Source organism: Poecile atricapillus, chromosome 24, assembly GCF_030490865.1.
Source record: "Poecile atricapillus isolate bPoeAtr1 chromosome 24, bPoeAtr1.hap1, whole genome shotgun sequence".
In the NCBI taxonomy this organism is placed as follows: domain Eukaryota; kingdom Metazoa; phylum Chordata; class Aves; order Passeriformes; family Paridae; genus Poecile; species Poecile atricapillus.
Genome location: NC_081272.1, coordinates 5,901,558 through 5,917,874, shown reverse-complemented (window position 1 = coordinate 5,917,874; position 16,317 = coordinate 5,901,558). Strand labels below are relative to the sequence as shown.

Sequence of the window (16,317 nt, the reverse complement as noted above, 5' to 3'; positions counted from 1 at the left end):
TTTGGAGGGGAGCTGAGGAAAATCTGGGTCAGGCAGAGATGAGCTCCCAAAAAGAGACAAGAGCCACAGGAATGAGCAAGTTGGCATTAACTTTATTCTATCTTCTGTATAATCTTAAGTACATAAGAAAGGTTTTTTCACAAGCCTCAGGAGAAGACAAGTACAAGTCACAGGACAGTTTCAAAATAAAAAAAAAAATTTTTTTTTTTTTGCATAATTATTTTTTTTTTCTGTAAGTTTTGTACTAGAGAAAAAGAACATTGACACTTTACAGAAGAAATGCATTTAAGATATGCTTATACCACCCGAGGCCTTGGAAAAATGAAGGTCAAAGCACGTGCAGCTCCCTTTATGGGTCAGTACAGTACTGTGTGATCCATCACTCTGCTCCAGGGCCCTGGAACAGAGGCTGTGAGCTTCCACCAAAATAAAGAGCCAAGCAACAGGGGGGAAAAAAAGGGGAGGATTCAGTGGGGGCTGATTGCAGATGAGGAAGAGAGTGATGAACCCACTTGATCCAAGTCGGGTATTTACAACTCTGCACTGCTGCCCTGGAATGGAGGAGGCCCTTCCTCTGGGGAAGGGGACAGGTTCAGAAGAACCATCCTGGAAGACTGAACCTGAGTTCAGCTGCTCCAAGAAGGAAGCAAAGGTTCCCTTGTGGAGGTGGAGAGCTGATGGAATGAGAGGTGCTCAGCTCCAGGCTGCTGGGTGGCCGTGGTGACAGCGCCGCAGCCTTCCTGTGGCACTGGGCAATGAAAGCCTCCTGTCATGGCACAATCAGGAATGCACTGAGCTACTGGGAATGATGGAAGAGGAAATCAGGGTGGAATCGGCCCAGGTCCTCAGCCTTTGGTCCGACAAAACCGTTTCCATGTGCTGTGATGCCACCAAGTGCTCCAGAGAGCTGGAGTGAGCAGCTGCCAGGACCTTCCCAAGACACCTGCCCCAGCAGCCGGGTACTGTGGGCTCCAACAGACACCAGCACTCGTTAAAAAGGGGACAACACTCCTCTCACATGAACAGTTTTGCTTAAAGGCAATACAAAAACAACACTCTGAAAGCCAACTGCCAGGACTGGCTGTGAAGTTCACTGAGACTCTTGATCGATTGGTGCGGTTAGATGGGACAAAGGGAGAGAGAAATACACCTTCCTGCTGAGAGAGGTGGACAATCACTGAGCCACCACCTACCCCAAGCCCCAGGCAGAGGAATCTCAGTGATGGCAGGCAGCTGTGTCTCTTGGGTAGAAGAGAAGCAGTTTGAGAGCAGAAAGGTACAAGAAATCTAAGAGAATCATCTGAAAGCAGATTTGTCCCACAGCAGGGCCAGGGGAGGGTGTGAGCCTTGGAGCTGTTCAGCTTAGCCAGCAATTTCTGTCACAGTGGTAACCAACTTCTGACCATTCCACACTGTCTTGAACTGTTCTGGGACAGGAAATTCAGTCTGGAGGGTAAAAACAGAAATCTGTTGTCAAAAATCCGTTTATGACTGAGGTTAGTAACCACTCCCACCACTTCAGGCATTTCTTCTCTCAGCTTTGTGCTCTGTTACCTCCTGTACCACCACTGGTGCCTGTCCTGCCCCCAAGAGATCCTGAGGAAGGAGCAGCTCTCACAAATCAGGAATAATCTTATTTATAGATATTTTTTGCTGTTTTTTTTTTAAATCAACCTCCAAACTCTACAAAACTCTCCACTCACAACCTCCAAACGCTACAAACTGTCCCCCACTGTATCCAACACCCCCTGCAAAGCTCAAAACAGATCTCCTGCATCCCCCAGCCCCACTCTGGGAGCTGCAGGAGGATTCCACAGCAGCACTTACAAAGTCTCCCCCCTCGGTGGGGATGAGGACGTTCATCTCCGAGGACTTGGCACTGACGATCTCGCAGTCGAGGGAGCTCTTGCTCAGGTACACGTGGCACCCATCTGTCTTGTTGATGGAAATTGTTGGCACTTTACCCATGACCTGGCAGGGCCAGAGCAGAATTAGCTCAAACTGCACAACCACAGCATTTTTGGGTGTGTTTTCTTTCAAGGCAAGAGGTTTGACTCCAAGCCCTCCCCGTGATGATCGCACAGGATTCAAATATTCCCACCTTTAGCAAAAAAGAAGTTTTTTGCTTGCATTTTCCCCCATTTTCTTATTCTGATCTCTTTAGAACACAGCTTGAGCCAGCATTGGGCAAACTGACCATCCCAAATCAGATACCAAACTGAACTGGAATAAATCCTACTGCTGGCCTCCTGCTTTGTGCCTTCTTCCTCACAGAGCCTCAGCTCTTACTCCAAGCCCTGAAACAGCTCAAAAGACACAAATTTCAGCCCTTTCCCAAGGGACAGATGGTGTTTCATGGATATTCTTCACAGCTGCACATTCCAGGTCTGGAAATACAACTGCTCCACAGCCAGGAGAGAGAACAGGTCACTCACCTGAACTTTAACATCCCTGCTGTTGATGATCTCCACAATGCCCACCACGTCATCAAACACCAGACCCAGCTTCTTGCAGTTATCTGCAAAGAAAAAGCAGATCAGGGCACCAAGATTTTGGAGGCTTCAGCTCCTGCACACACACACACACAGCAGCAGGCAGAGGCAGCTTTCAGGGCTCTCCCCACTCACCAAGGGTGATGGAGTTGATCTTGCCTTTGATTTGGAGTGTACTGTTTGTGCACTTGAAAACATATGCTACCTGCTTCAGCTCTGTGTCACTGATGACCAGGTTAGTGGCATTCTCCTGGTTTTCCTGAGAAGGAAGGGGAAACACACTTCATTTTCTGAATGCAGAGCAATAAAGCCATGAAAATCCCTTTAAAAACAAACAGGTGCCTTCAGGCTGGTGCCTCTTAGGTCTCCAGAAGAGCTCCCTTTGCTTCTCCAAAGCTCCCATCCCTCCAACCCACTCCTGCCAGCACCAGGCACTCACCACTCTCCACTTTTTGCCTTCTAATTCTAGCAAGGGAGGAGCCTTCGGGGAGGTGCCTTGGGAGGGATTAGCATTACAGGCTGGTTTGGGAGCAGTGAAAGGTTTGGGGCCGCTCCTCACGGGGCCCCCTTGGTTCTTCAGGGCTGGATTCTTGTGGGTTTTCATCTCATCTGAGACGTGCCTTAAGCCTGCAAGGGAAGGCAAACCTGAGACTCGGCTCTCCTGCAGGAATGCAGCTCCACCAGCACCAGACATCAGCGGTTCCACCCATCAAGATAACACTTGTCAAAACACAAATAAACTCTGAGACTGGGGCTAAGCTGACCCAAGTGGGAGGGACAGGAAGGGAAGGAGGAAGCAGGAAATGCTGGTGCAATATTGACAAGAACACAGATCACAGATGCAGAGTGTGCCAGCTCTTCCATTCTGCAGCTGGAAAAAGCCCCGAGCCCCTGTCCTGATGTGCTCACCAGGTAACACAAAAAAAGGGGAAGATTTTGTGCAAACAACAGCTGCAAAATTGCACTTTTTGTACCAGAAACATGCAGGCAACCAAAGGGCTCAGCCTTGGCTGTTTACATCCAGAGGTCCATGTCTTGTTCCACCTGGCAGCTGAGGGTGCCAATCCTCCCCCAGGAGCGCTCACTTGGTCCCTGGGAAAGCGCTGCCCCTGGCTGCCAGCCCCAGACTGGGACCAGATGGGTTTTCACGTCTTTTTTAAGGAGGTGCATTGAGGGACAGCAGGGAAACAAGAAGCAGCAGCACAAGGAGCAGGGGCAGAGCACTTCCCTCCCTCCCTGTGCCCCCCACGTACCCGAGGTGATCCCTTCTCCCCGGTTGATCTGGGCGAAGAGCGCCGAGCGCGAGGCCGAGTCGTCCGTGCCGGAGCTCACGGGGGCAGGAGGAGGGGGAGGCCCTGGAGGTGGGGGTGCAACCCCAGCTGGGGGGGCAGGCGGTGCTTTAGCCCCTGCTGTGGCCACAGGACCCTGGAAGAGCGGGGAAGAGGAAAGGCAGTGGCACCCCAGCTCCGTTTCTGCCGCGGTGACCCGGCCGGGCGCGCCCCGGAGCCAGCACTCACTGTTTTGCTCCAGGTCAGCCCCGTGGTGTGGAACTCTTTGATGTAAGCCTGCAGCTCTGTCCAGATGCTCAGATAAGCTTTCACCCAGTCCACTTGTTTTTTATCTCTGAGAACACAAGGAGATGAGAGAAGGAGGAATTGAAGGCTGAGAAGAGCGGCTGTGGGCAGATGCTGGAGCAGCCCCTGCACACCCAGCTGGTGAAATTCAACAACATCCCAAAGGGAAAAGGTGAACTTACACATCCTTGTACTCCTTGAGGATCCGGTTGGTGTAAAACATGGCAGCATCAGTCATTTCCTTCACGTAAGGACCAGGCTTTGGAGCCTAGAGCAGAAAGAACACGCTAGTGTAGGAGTCTAGAAATGCAGGGACATTTCTCTGTCTATGTAATTCTTTAAAAAAAATACATCAATCATATATAATATTGATAAAAAGGCTTCCAAATATCCCTGAGCAAGTCAGAGTTTGTAAGAAATAAAATAGAAAGTAGAAAAATGTTTCTTTTAACACAGAGGTGAAAGTATAGATTTTAAGAGGGTTCCACACGTGGAGTAAAGATGGAGGAAAAAGGGTGTAGTTTTTAATCCTTCTTCTTCCTTCTTCTCCATGCTTCTGCAGTTTATAGAAGCACAAAATATGATTGGTTTAGAGTTAGTCACACTTTTAATTACATGAGCAGATATAGAAAACTCATTTGTTGAGATATAATAACAATACACGTGTCTGTAGTTAATAGGATAAAAGTTAGTATAAAGGTGAAAAGACCACATGGTTTGAGGCCATTTTGTATCATTAGTATGAGATCAGCCAGGCTGTGGTGATTTAAGCTTGTGCAGTCTGGATAGACCTGCCAAGTTTTGTAAAGATCCTTCAATAAACACCAGAAACCAGAATTTAATGAGCCCGGGAGTTTTCTCTGAATAATAAGGACTGAGATAAGTGGGACTCCCCACGAGGGAGGATCCCAAGGGAATTCAGCCCAAAGGAGGCTGAGAGACTAGAGGAAAGTTATATCCACAGAAAATTCAGCCCAAAGGAGGCTGAGAGACTAGAGAAAAGTTATATTCACAGAAAATTCAGCCCAAAGGAGGCTGAGAGACTAGAGAAAAGTTATATCCACAGAAAATTCAGCCCAAAGGAGGCAAGGAGAGAGAAGTAACAGCTAGAACTGAGGAGGAGGCAGACTTTTCCCCAAGGAAAACCCCTTCCCACTGCAGTCCTTACCATGGCCACCCAGCCCAGGGCTGGGATGCTCTCGCTGACTGCTGATAAGTGATTGAACAGTTTGCTACCACGGTTCTTCTCCCTGAAATTCTGCACAGCCTGGATCTGCTCCGAGATGGGCTTGAGAAGATCCGAGAACGCGTTCTGCACAACGACAGCGACAATTAATTAAGATTAATTAGCACGGCTCTGGAATGGCTGCACAGCTGAGGTGATGGTGATTCAGAACAAGATTCCAGCTGGCACCAGTGACTGCTGCAGCTCCTGTCCAGGCCTGGCCAGGCTTGGTCCCACAGCCCAGCTCCTCCAGGGCTGAAGTCACTGCTCCCATCGGATCGGCGCTGTGGGAGAACGCCAAGAACTGTGACTCATGTTCAATCCAGGAGACACTGACAAAGCTTGTTAGTAACGAGGACAGAAATAGCTTTTGCCTTTCCTGGGTTCTTTTGTTCCAACACAGTTTGTTACATTTTTCCTCTCTCTCACGAACCCTGGGAGAAAAGGGTGCTGGGCAGGTTTGGCACCTACAGCCTGCCCCACAACCAGCAAATTCAAATGTCACCCCCATCAAGCCAGACTTCAGGATTCCTCTGTTGTTTCTCAAGTCAATCCTTTAGTATTTGGATTTAGCAAAAATTTGTTCCTGTGTGCTGTTCCCTTGGAATGCTGACTGGAAGTGCCAGAAGTGCTTTGGGGTCAGAGCACAGCAAAGAGCCAGTTCCACATCTCCAGAGAAGCCTCTGAGGAAACTTTTCCTTCCTTCAGCATCAGAAAATCTCCTGCTGGTGGCAGCAGAGAGGGACAAATTTGGGCAAAACTTGCTTTCCAAAGCCTCAGCTTCTGCTTTTGTTGCCCTTTCCTCTGTTTAGATGAAAACTGAGAGGTCCCAAGCACCGCTGGCCAGGCCACACTTTCAGAAGCTGCAGCCCAGCAGCACATTCCAGTCACAGGATGGGGAAATTCTTCAGCACAAGCACTGAGAGTTCACACATTTTGCATTTTAAACTGCCTGCTCCAGAATTAGACTCCTGCCAGACAACCTGCACAAAGAGCTACCCTAGATTAAGGCTGTTCTTTGTTCATAATCCTTTATTTAAATAACGTGTCCGTGGGATTTGTAAGCAGGTTCTCAGGCTAGAGGCTGCACAGAGCTGCATCCCAGCAAGGCTGGTGAAACATAACAACCCTCCAACGCTGATTTTGGGGAAAAAAGATGCAGATCTATTTTGCAGTGAACAGGAAAGGAGCAGAGAAACCCAGCTCTCACAATGTAACAGTAGAAGCCATGACTGAGCGAGATAATAACTGCAAAGAAAAGCAAGGTGGGATCCTGTTGCTCGGGAAAAACAGTTCTCAGCAGGGAAAAGCCAATGCATTCAGGATCAGATTCTCAGGCACACACCCTGCTGAGAAGCAGCAGCTCAGGGTAAAGTGTTAAATTACCTGCTAAGGACAAATCAATCCTAAAAGCCCAGCGATTATTCAGAGGCCATTTAGAGACAAGTGTCTGCTCTGCTCCTGGAGGAGTTTGATGCCTGAAAGTCTCCTGAGCATCACAGGATGAAAAGCAGCAGCTACACAAATCCCAGGGTGGCTGCTGGCTCAGACAAGATGCTGTCTGCAGGTTCTCAGGGAACACTGATTGAGCAGAGCTGGTGCCAGGTGAAACTGGAGACAGAGGCTGCGAGCTGACACCCCCAGGCTGCTCTGACACCACAGCTGCTGCTCTAACAGCTGGGAAATGCCAGTTCTGCAGCTCCCAGAACCAACATCCAGCATCCTGCCCAATACTGGGGAGCACCCAGAGCACTTTATACCTTCAGCAAGTGTCCCCAGTCCTCCTCCAGCTCCTCTTTTGGCCCAGCTGTGACAGCCCAGGTTCCCCCAACACTCACAGCCACCCCTGACCCCGAGGACAAAGTTTCTGATCAGGGAATTCCCACACTCACCTCTGTTGGCTGCTGATGCTGAGATGCCACCACCAGGAGAGCCCTCTCGCTCATCAAGCCTGCATGGACCATCTCAGCCTAAGGACAGACACAAACATGAGGGAGATTCCCTTGTGCCACATTAACAGATCATCCCATCCCTGAGGAACCAGCCACACTGACCTCCAAGCACATTCCTGGAGAAACCCACCCCCAGAGGAACCTCACCAGAGTGTCACAGCTCAGGGATGGGCAGTTTTCTCCTGAAGGCCTGCACCAAGGTCTGTACACAGCCAGGCACTTCAGGATTTCCAGGAGGAGCTTTGAGTCATCCTGAGTGTGTAGGTGGCAACCCAGAGGTTATCTGGGCATCTGCTTTGAATGCTCAGGGATTGTAAAGATCCTGGGATACAGAGCTAGAGGAATGCAGACTCTGACAGCAAACTTGGCCCTTCCAGCCCTAGGGACAGGCAGCACCTCCAGAGCAGAGGGAGAGCACAGGGAGAGCAGAGGGAGAGCAGAGGGAGAGCAGAGGGAGAGCAGAGGGAGAGCAGAGGGAGAGCAGAGGGAGAGCAGAGGGAGAGCAGAGGGAGAGGAGCAGAGGGAGAGCACAGGGAGAGCACAGGGAGAGCACAGGGAGAGCACAGGGAGAGCACAGGGAGAGCAGAGGGAGAGGAGCAGAGGGAGAGCACAGGGAGAGCACAGGGAGAGGAGAGGGAGAGCACAGGGAGAGCACAGGGAGAGCAGAGGGAGAGGAGCAGAGGGAGAGCACAGGGAGAGCACAGGGAGAGGAGAGGGAGAGCACAGGGAGAGCAGAGGGACAGCACAGGGAGAGCAGAGGGACAGCACAGGGAGAGCAGAGGGACAGCACAGGGACAGCACAGGGACAGCACAGGGACAGCACAGGGACAGCACAGGGACAGTAGAGGGACAGCAGAGGGACAGCACAGGGACAGCACAGGGACAGCACAGGGACAGCAGAGGGACAGCAGAGGGACAGCAGAGGGACAGCAGAGGGACAGCACAGGGACAGCACAGGGACAGCACAGGGACAGCACAGGGACAGCACAGGGACAGCAGGAATCCTTACGTGCTTCTGCACATCCCCGCCGACTTCTTTGCTGATCTTGGTGTACTCGGCCACTGGCCCGGCCAGAAGGGCATCGAAAGCCTGCACGTACTGAGCCACTCCTGTGGGGAAACCCGAGCACAGGGATCACCAGGAGCACCCCACAGGCTGCCACAGCCCCGGGCTGCACCTCCCACCCGCAGGAGGCTCAGCTGGGAGCTCAGCAAGTGCTGCAGCCACAGAGTTTTTATCCTCTCAGAGCAGCAAGCGCAGCCCCCAGGATAAAAACAGGAGCTGCACAGGAGCTGCACAGGAGCTGCTGCCCCCTCCCCTCCCAGCCCTGCACAGGGAGCTGCTTTGGGCTTTACCTTTGGCAGAGGAATCTCCACACATGCCAGAGCCTTGGCACACGCCCTCCAGGCGCTCCACAGCCTTCTCCAACCGCTCCACCAGCCTCTCCATGTCTGCTGATGTCCACAACCTGCACAGACAGGAGACAATTACCTCCATCTTCAAATGCCACAGAGGGTTTATGGCTGTCTGGTACAAGCTCTGCCAGTTCCAGGAGAATCATTCCTGCCCCTGAGGATGGCCAGCAAAGTACCCTCACATCAGCAAAGGCAGCTGGGTTACACAACAGCCTCTTGCTGTTGCCACACTCGCTCCTTAATAGCTTCTATTCCATTTTAAGCACTCCTTACATGTGTAAGGACATAAAACTTCCACCTTCTAACCTCGTAGTGACACAAAGGTTCTCACTGCAGTCAGCTCCTGGCCAAAGTCCCAGCTGTGACCACGCAGCTCAACTGCTTTGCTGGGAGCTCACAGGCTCCAGGTGAAAACTACTGGGTTTGATCCTCCAAATGCATCTGGAAGGACCTCCTGGAGTCCTGAACTGCTCCCAGGAGCATCTGCAAGGCCAGCATCACTCCAGCACAGAGCCTGAGCCGCCCTGGCACACATCAAGGGGAGCAGCTGCACGAGCTGAGGCGGCGGAGCTGCTTCTGCAACAACGCGCCCCTGTTCTTCCTCTGCAGCTCTGCAGAACCTCCTCTGCAGCCACTGCACAGGAAAGAGACTCAGGCACACAAACCATTTGCTGCAACTCATCTGGAAAAAGTCTTAAAAGTCACATAAACTTTCCATTAATTACTGCTTTGCACCAAGCAACAAGACAGGTCACGCTCCCAGCGCAGTAATGCGCAGGGAATGCAGGGAGGGAGCAGCAAAATCACCAATGGCATTTTTATCTTATCACCACTCATCAAAAGATTTTACAGCATGAATCACGATGGTGGCCTGGACACAGCTTCCTTCTGAAGTGGTTCCTGCAGCTTGCAGAAGCTCAAAGCCCTGCCTGGAGGAAGGGGGTCCTTCCCAAAACATTCCCTAGAACGCTCAAGGAGGAAGGCAGGGTTTGCTGAGCTGAGCTGACACCGGATCCCCTCGGAGAGGAAACCTCAAGTTCTCACTCGAGTTTTGCTTTTGTTCACAAGCCCTCTCAGCCCTGCTTCAAAGCACAGGGTTTTCACCCCATCTCCAGAGGATGTGGGGCAGATCCAGCATTAGTCATGAGCCCAGCACTGATGTCACAAGACAAACAAGGCAGTTTTCCACCCCTCTGGTGCCTGCTTGCATCAGGAGAGGCAGCTCTGCTGTGGGGGGCAGGGGAGAGGAAGAGAAGCGGTTTCCTCCTCTGTCCACGGCTGAGCCAGGGGACAGACCGTGCATAAAACCAGCCAGCAGCCACTGGATGCCTTCCAGATACACAAAAAAAAAAAAAAAAAGAGTCCAGAGAAGCTGAAACTCCACGGCAGTCACCCCTATCATCAGAGTAATGAACAGCTCTGCTGCTTTAATTGTGAGCGATGCAGAACCGCAGGATCCTCCGCTCCTGCTGCATCCGCGGCTCCGCGGGAGCGCGGCCAAGGAAGAGCCGGGCTCTGCCTCCCCCGCTGCCAGCATCTCACAAAGTGTGGGCTCTTCCCCTGAAACAGCCACCTGTTCCTGGGATCCGCATCCCAGGGGGGGATGTGGCACAGGGAAGGGCACAGCGAGCTGCTCTGCTGAGCCCCAGGGCTCTAATCTGATCAGCACCATTACCCAGTGAGCAAACTGCAGCTCGGATCAGGATTACCAACCTCAAAGTCCAGATGGAAATCTGCTTCCTTCCCACCCCCAGCAGCAAAACACGCTGCTCTGGCTGGGATTAACATCCTAAAATCACAGCATTCCTTGGGACTCCCATTCCTTCCACTCTCCCTGCTGTTTGACAAGTCTTCCCTTGTTTTTCCTCAGCTCTGCAAACCTCGTGCTGTCAGGCAGATGGTGAACTCATTTTAATTTCCTTTTAATGGATGGCATTAAGGCAACTTAAAAGATAAAAAAAGATAAAAGATAGTTGGTAAATTGGCAGCAAAATGGGAGCTAAGTGCAGGCAACCCGAAGTCCTGGATGTCAGTCCCTCCTCTTGACTCACCCTCCCTGTGCTCTTTGCCCTGTGGATGCAGCTATTTCTGCTGCCTGGATACCCACACGGAATGAAATGAAAAGATTGAGCTGTAAATAAACCCGAGTTTGCAACCCAGACATTAACATTCAGCAAGGAAAATAAAATCAACCACGCAGAGGACCTGCCTGGACTGCATCTAGACAAGGTTTCTTCTACTGGCCTGTCTGAATGTAAAATAATTCCACAGAAAGCGACAAATTGACTTCAGAAGTCCCAGTGCAAAGGATCAGATCTTGTTTCCTTCCTCTGAAGAGGAAGATGACACACACACAGACCCATCCAGGGATCATTTTTGTCCTACAGACCCCTCCAGGGATCATTTTTGTCCTACAGACCATCCAGGAGGCATTTTTGTCCTACAGACCCATCCAGGGATCATTTTTGTCCTACAGACCATCCAGGGATCATTTCTGTCCTACACACCCATCCAGGGATCATTTTTGTCCTACACACCCATCCAGGGATCATTTTTGTCCTACAGACCCATCCAGGGATCATTTTTGTCCTACAGACCATCCAGGGATCATTTTTATCCTACAGACCCATCCAGGAGGCATTTTTGTCCTACAGACCATCCAGGGATCATTTTTGTCCTACAGACCATCCAGGGATCATTTTTATCCTACACACCCATCCAGGGATCATTTTTGCTCTGCACCCCATGCTCCAGAGGGATGAAGGAGACTTTTCCAGCTCCCTGTGCAGGGTTGGAGTTCCCTGACAGGGTGGAGATGCAGCTCTCCCTTCCCAGACAGGATTTAATTCCAGGTCCCCTTCAAATTCAATTGAACTTTGATTAGCAGTGGAGCGGAAGCAGCAAACAGGCATTTCACCCAAGGCCAGAGGATCCATTCCTTTTCACAGCACATTTGTTCATCTATCAACTGCCCTTTATTCCCATCCCAGCCTGGGAACACTGGAGCACGTGTGCCACAGCTCTGGACACGCTGTGCCACAAACAGCCTGAGCAGAGCAATAAAAGGAAGGGATTTTAATGGTAAAAACATCAGTTAACCCCAAAGCCTGCCCATCACAGCAAGAGGAGCTTCCTGTTTGGGGAACATCAATGTCCCAGCCTCAGAGTGAGCAAATTCTCAGAAAACCAATTAAAAAAATGAAATTATTTGCTTGCCTGAGACAGCACATGAACCTGAAGCCCTTTCTTAGACATTCTGGAAGACACAAATGCTGGGTTTCTAGCCAAAGCAAGTCAAACCTACGCTTCTGCTCACACCGAGCCCGACAAACTGCTGTCAGCACCACCAAATTTGCATCAGCAACTTCCTGTTTCTCCAGGCAAAAGAAATAGAGATGGGACAACTAAATTAGGAACATACCACAGTTTATTTCTGAGCTGACACTGGAATATCTCAGGGGATCAGCTACCAGATGATTTCCAACATTTATATCTGCCAAAAGCCCAAAGAAATTTTTTTTTTCTTTTTTTTTTTTCTTTTTTAAACAGTTCAGCTCATCAAGGCAGGAATTATTTGAAGCAAGGCAGGAGTCAAATGCCTGAATTTAGGCAGTGGTCAGGAACACAAGACAGCTATTGCTGGTCCCAGCAGCTGCCAGGACAGAGATCTCAGCTGTTTATAGTCCAACAATACTTGCTGACATTGCGCCAGAACTCGTGCTGGCTGCTCCTGCTATTTCAGATCCACTTTATTTAGAGAACCAAGAGTGCTTTTAAAAAAAAAAATAAAATAAAAATCCATCTGGCTCCTATTCCAGCTTTCCCACACACCAAATCCTCCTGAAGCCATTAAAAATGTTAATTTGGTGTTGTTAACAGGGGGTTAAAGCTCGGCACTGGAGCAAAGGTTCTTTTTTCAGCACAATTATCTGAATTACGAGGCTGGAGCTTGCCAGCCTCAGTTACCACACTCCTCTCACTTCCTTTCCCTGTCACAGGGGGATGAATCCAGCAGGGAGGTAACCAAGGAATGGGATCTGAGCTAAGATGCAGCAGCGAGCTCAGGAATTCCCAGCATGGAAACTGCTCAGCATCCCTCCTGCATGGGCCGCTTGGCTGAACTCTCTGCATGAATAAAAAGGGTATTTTGGGCTTTCAGAAAGCTCAGCAATATCCCAGGGACACGAGGATGGCCTCTGGAAGGGAACAGGGACACACAGCAGTGTCGTGATGCCACGGATCCCCGTTTTTTTCAGAAATTCTGGGGGAATTTCAGAAACAACCCTGGAATTATTATTTTTCCACTTCACAATATGGAGAAACCGCTCAGACTGTTCAGCCTAGCCTTCACAGAAGCACCGCAAACATCGTTTATCTCTATCTTTAGCACACTTTTATCGGGTTTTACAGGGTCTGAGGGCCGAGCAAGTCACCATTGGCTAACACAGATTGGTTTACATTTTTTCTCCCGTACACAAGGATAATGTTTTTCTTTCATTCTCTCTGCTTCAGACGAGTTTCAAGGGCATCAGCCTTTAATATCACCGCTTATACCAAAGGCTGGTTCGCCCAGAGAGGCTTTTACTAAAATATAAAATATTCTCTACATCGCCATCACCAAATCGCGCATTTTTCCCATCGCCAGGAACCAGCAACAGGCTGAGGAGAGGATGGAGCCGGTACCGGGGCCGTGGAGCACAAAAATCCGAGCGGAGGAAACCGGGGCCGCTGCCTGTCCCGGTGACCGAGCTCCATCCCCCCGGTAACAGCCCCGCGGGGGTGTTCGCACCGAATTAACCCCGGAACGCCGCCTTTAGGGCAGCTCAACCGGGCCGGGGCTTCTCCGGTCTCCCTGCCCGGGATGCCCCGCCCGGGCGGTGCGGGTGCTCCCCGGTACCCCGGTACCCACTGTCCGGTACCCCGGTACCCACTGCCCGGTACCCATCGCTCTCCGGTACCCATCGCTCCCCGGTTCCCACTGCCCGGTGCCCCGGCCCGGGGGGAGCGGTCCCGTTCCTCCGCTCCCCGCTCACGTTTCGCCGGTACCGCCCCCGGGGCTGGGCCGTGTCCCCCGCCCGGTGCCCGGTGCTGATCCCGGTCCCCGCTGACGCTCGCCGGTACCGCCCCCAGCCCCGGCCGTGCCCGGTGCTCGTTCACCCCCGGGCTCGGATGCCCAGCCCCGGCCGTGCCCGGTGCCTCTCACCCCGCTCACCCCCGGGCTCGGATGCCCAGCCCCGGCCGTGCCCGGTGCCTCTCACCCCGCTCACCCCCGGGCTCGGATGCCCAGCCCCGGCCGTGCCCGGTGCCTCTCACCCCGCTCACCCCCGGGCTCGGATGCCCAGCCCCGGCCGTGCCCGGTGCCTCTCACCCCGCTCCGCTCCCGCTCCGCCGCTCCCGGCGCCGCCCAGCCCCGCCGCGCCCGCCGCTTCCGGCCCCCGCCCCGCGCGCCGGATGTGCGCACGGCGCGCGCGGCGCGGCGAGGGGGCGGGGCCTCGGGACAGCCGCAGCGCGATTGGCTGGCAGGAATGGGGGGCGTGGTCAGACACGGTGAGGGGTGTGGTAGGGGGCGGGGCTTAGCGGATGATGCCGCTCTGCGATTGGCGGGTGGAAATGAAGGCGTGGCCTGAGCACGCAGGGGGCGGGGCCAAGGGGCCGGATGGGGCCCGGGACCCCCGGGGGGAATCGGGACCCCCGGAGGGGCTGGGGGGGCTCCGGGACCCTCGGGAGGAATCGGGACCCCCGGAGGGGCTGGGGGGGCTCCGGGACCCTCGGGAGGAATCGGGACCCCCGGAGGGGCTGGGGGGGCTCCGGGACCCTCGGGAGGAATCGGGACCCCCGGAGGGGCTGGGAGGGCTCCGGGACCCCCGGGGGGAATCGGGACCTCCGGAGGGGCTGGGGGGGCTCCGGGACCCCCGGGGGGAATCGGGACCCCCGGAGGGGCTGGGAGGGCTCCGGGACCCCCGGGGGGTCACACAGCGGGGCTGGGGGCATTTGAGAGCCCCAGCAGGGACCCCCTCGGGGGAGGCTGTTGGGGTAGCGAGGTCCTCAGGAGGTTTGGGACCCCCCGAAAGGGGTTAGGGGTGCTTTGGGATGCAGCACACACTGGGAGAGGGGTAAGGCTGAAGGTTGGGATCTAGAGATGGGGCTGGAGATGCGCTGCCAGGGTGGGGTTAGGGGGGGTTAGATCCCCTTGGGGAGGGGTTCGTCCCCCCTCTTGCAGCGCCAGGGTTTGGTTGGGAGTGGGGTGGCCTCTGTTGGGGCTGGGAGGGATCAAAGGGTCACCCCAAATGGTACCTGGCTGGGGCTGAGGTGACGATCCCTCTGAGCCTGGTGGGTGCAGGGTGGGAGAAAGATCCTCATGGGACACTAAAACATCTGCACCTCTTCTCAGGGTGAATCCCGGGGGGCTCTGGGTGCTCTGTGCCAGGGGTGGTTGGCATTGCTGGCTCATCCCAAGCATCACAAAACCGGGAGGCTCCTCTGCATCCCGGGGGATGGAGCACTTTGGAGCCCTGAGCTCCCAGACCCCCGAGGAGGGATAAAGATCACCCCAGCTTGGTGGGACAAGTCTCTGGACAGTCCGAGACCGGGGTGGTCAAGGGAAAACCGACGGGGATGGAGGAAGAGATGCCTGGAGTGGCACGGATTGTTCCCACAGACGGTTCCGCTGTCTGCTTCCAGGACGTGCTCCCAAAAGAGTTCACAGCCGTGCTGCAGCAGCTAGCACCGGAGCTTGGTGTTTTCAGCAGCCCCCGGGAGGGGCTGGGATCCTCCCTCGGAGCCGGGGCTCTGTGTGGAGCAGTGCTGTCCCCCTGAGGGATGGGACACTGCCTTGGGACACTGTCCTGGTGAGGGATGAGACCAATGAGGGATGGGACACTGTCCTGGTGAGGGATGTGACATTGTCCTGGGACACTGTCCTGGTGAGGGATGGGACACTGTCCCAGGAAGGACAGGGACATTGTCCCGGGAAGAACAGGGACACTATCCCGGGAAGGACAGGGACACTGTCCTGGTGAGGGATGGGACACTGTCCCGGTGAGGACAGGGACACTGTCCCAGGAAGGACAGGGACACTGTCCCGGGAAGAACAGGGACACTGTCCCGGGAAGGTCTGGGACACGTTGTCAGGCTGGGGAGGAGGAGGAGAAGCCTGGGCCGCCGCTTCCTGCCCGGCTGCGCTCCCAGAGCTGCTCCGGGCTCTCCGGGAGCGGCAGCGGGGCTCTGCTGACACCTAGTGAGGCTCTGCAGGTCCCGGCTCCCGCTGCGGGACATCCAAAACCTCCGAGGCTTTCATTTCCCTGCTCTGCCGGGTGTCGGGTCACGGCAATCCCCCTTTCCTTGGGATCCCCCTTTCCTTGGGATCCCCTCCAGCGTCCCCCCCAGCTCCCCGCAGTGCCCCGGCACGATCCAGGCTCACCCCATCCTTCCCAGCCGGGCTCCCGCACTCACCCAGGCTGCTGGCTGCTTTTCTGGCCCCGTTTTCCACCCTGCCCACCCCCGCTGTGCCCCTTGCCCTGTCTCCATCACCATCAGACCGCGATGCCAAATAGAAAATGAGGCACCAGCACCGCCTCTTTTTGCGGCATCGTGTTTTACAGCTTCCTAAAAGTCACCGCGGTGAAGAACCTGGAAAAGCAGGGCAGGGGGAATCCGGG

General features: G+C 53.8%; 1 protein-coding gene across 5 annotated transcripts; it reads right to left on the bottom strand.

Annotated features, from left to right (window-relative positions):
* Nucleotides 1-70: 70 nt before the first annotated feature.
* On the bottom strand, nucleotides 71-14,098 carry CAP1 (cyclase associated actin cytoskeleton regulatory protein 1). 5 transcript variants are annotated; one of them, XM_058856677.1, is made up of 13 exons: nucleotides 14,028-14,098; nucleotides 8,600-8,712; nucleotides 8,253-8,353; nucleotides 7,184-7,261; nucleotides 5,235-5,378; nucleotides 4,249-4,334; nucleotides 4,010-4,115; nucleotides 3,746-3,917; nucleotides 2,932-3,119; nucleotides 2,628-2,751; nucleotides 2,436-2,518; nucleotides 1,828-1,971; nucleotides 71-1,446 (listed from the first exon to the last, which is right to left on the bottom strand). In XM_058856677.1, the coding sequence occupies exons 2-13, from the start codon at nucleotides 8,691-8,693 to the stop codon at nucleotides 1,363-1,365; spliced, it is 1,404 nt and encodes a 467-aa protein (XP_058712660.1). In that variant the 5' UTR covers nucleotides 8,694-8,712; nucleotides 14,028-14,098; the 3' UTR covers nucleotides 71-1,362. The 5 variants fall into 5 exon arrangements, with proteins under 5 accessions (XP_058712660.1, XP_058712662.1, XP_058712663.1 ...); XM_058856679.1 differs by having other exon boundaries at nucleotides 13,973-14,092; XM_058856680.1 differs by having other exon boundaries at nucleotides 13,982-14,085.
* Between the last annotated feature and the right edge of the window lie 2,219 nt (nucleotides 14,099-16,317).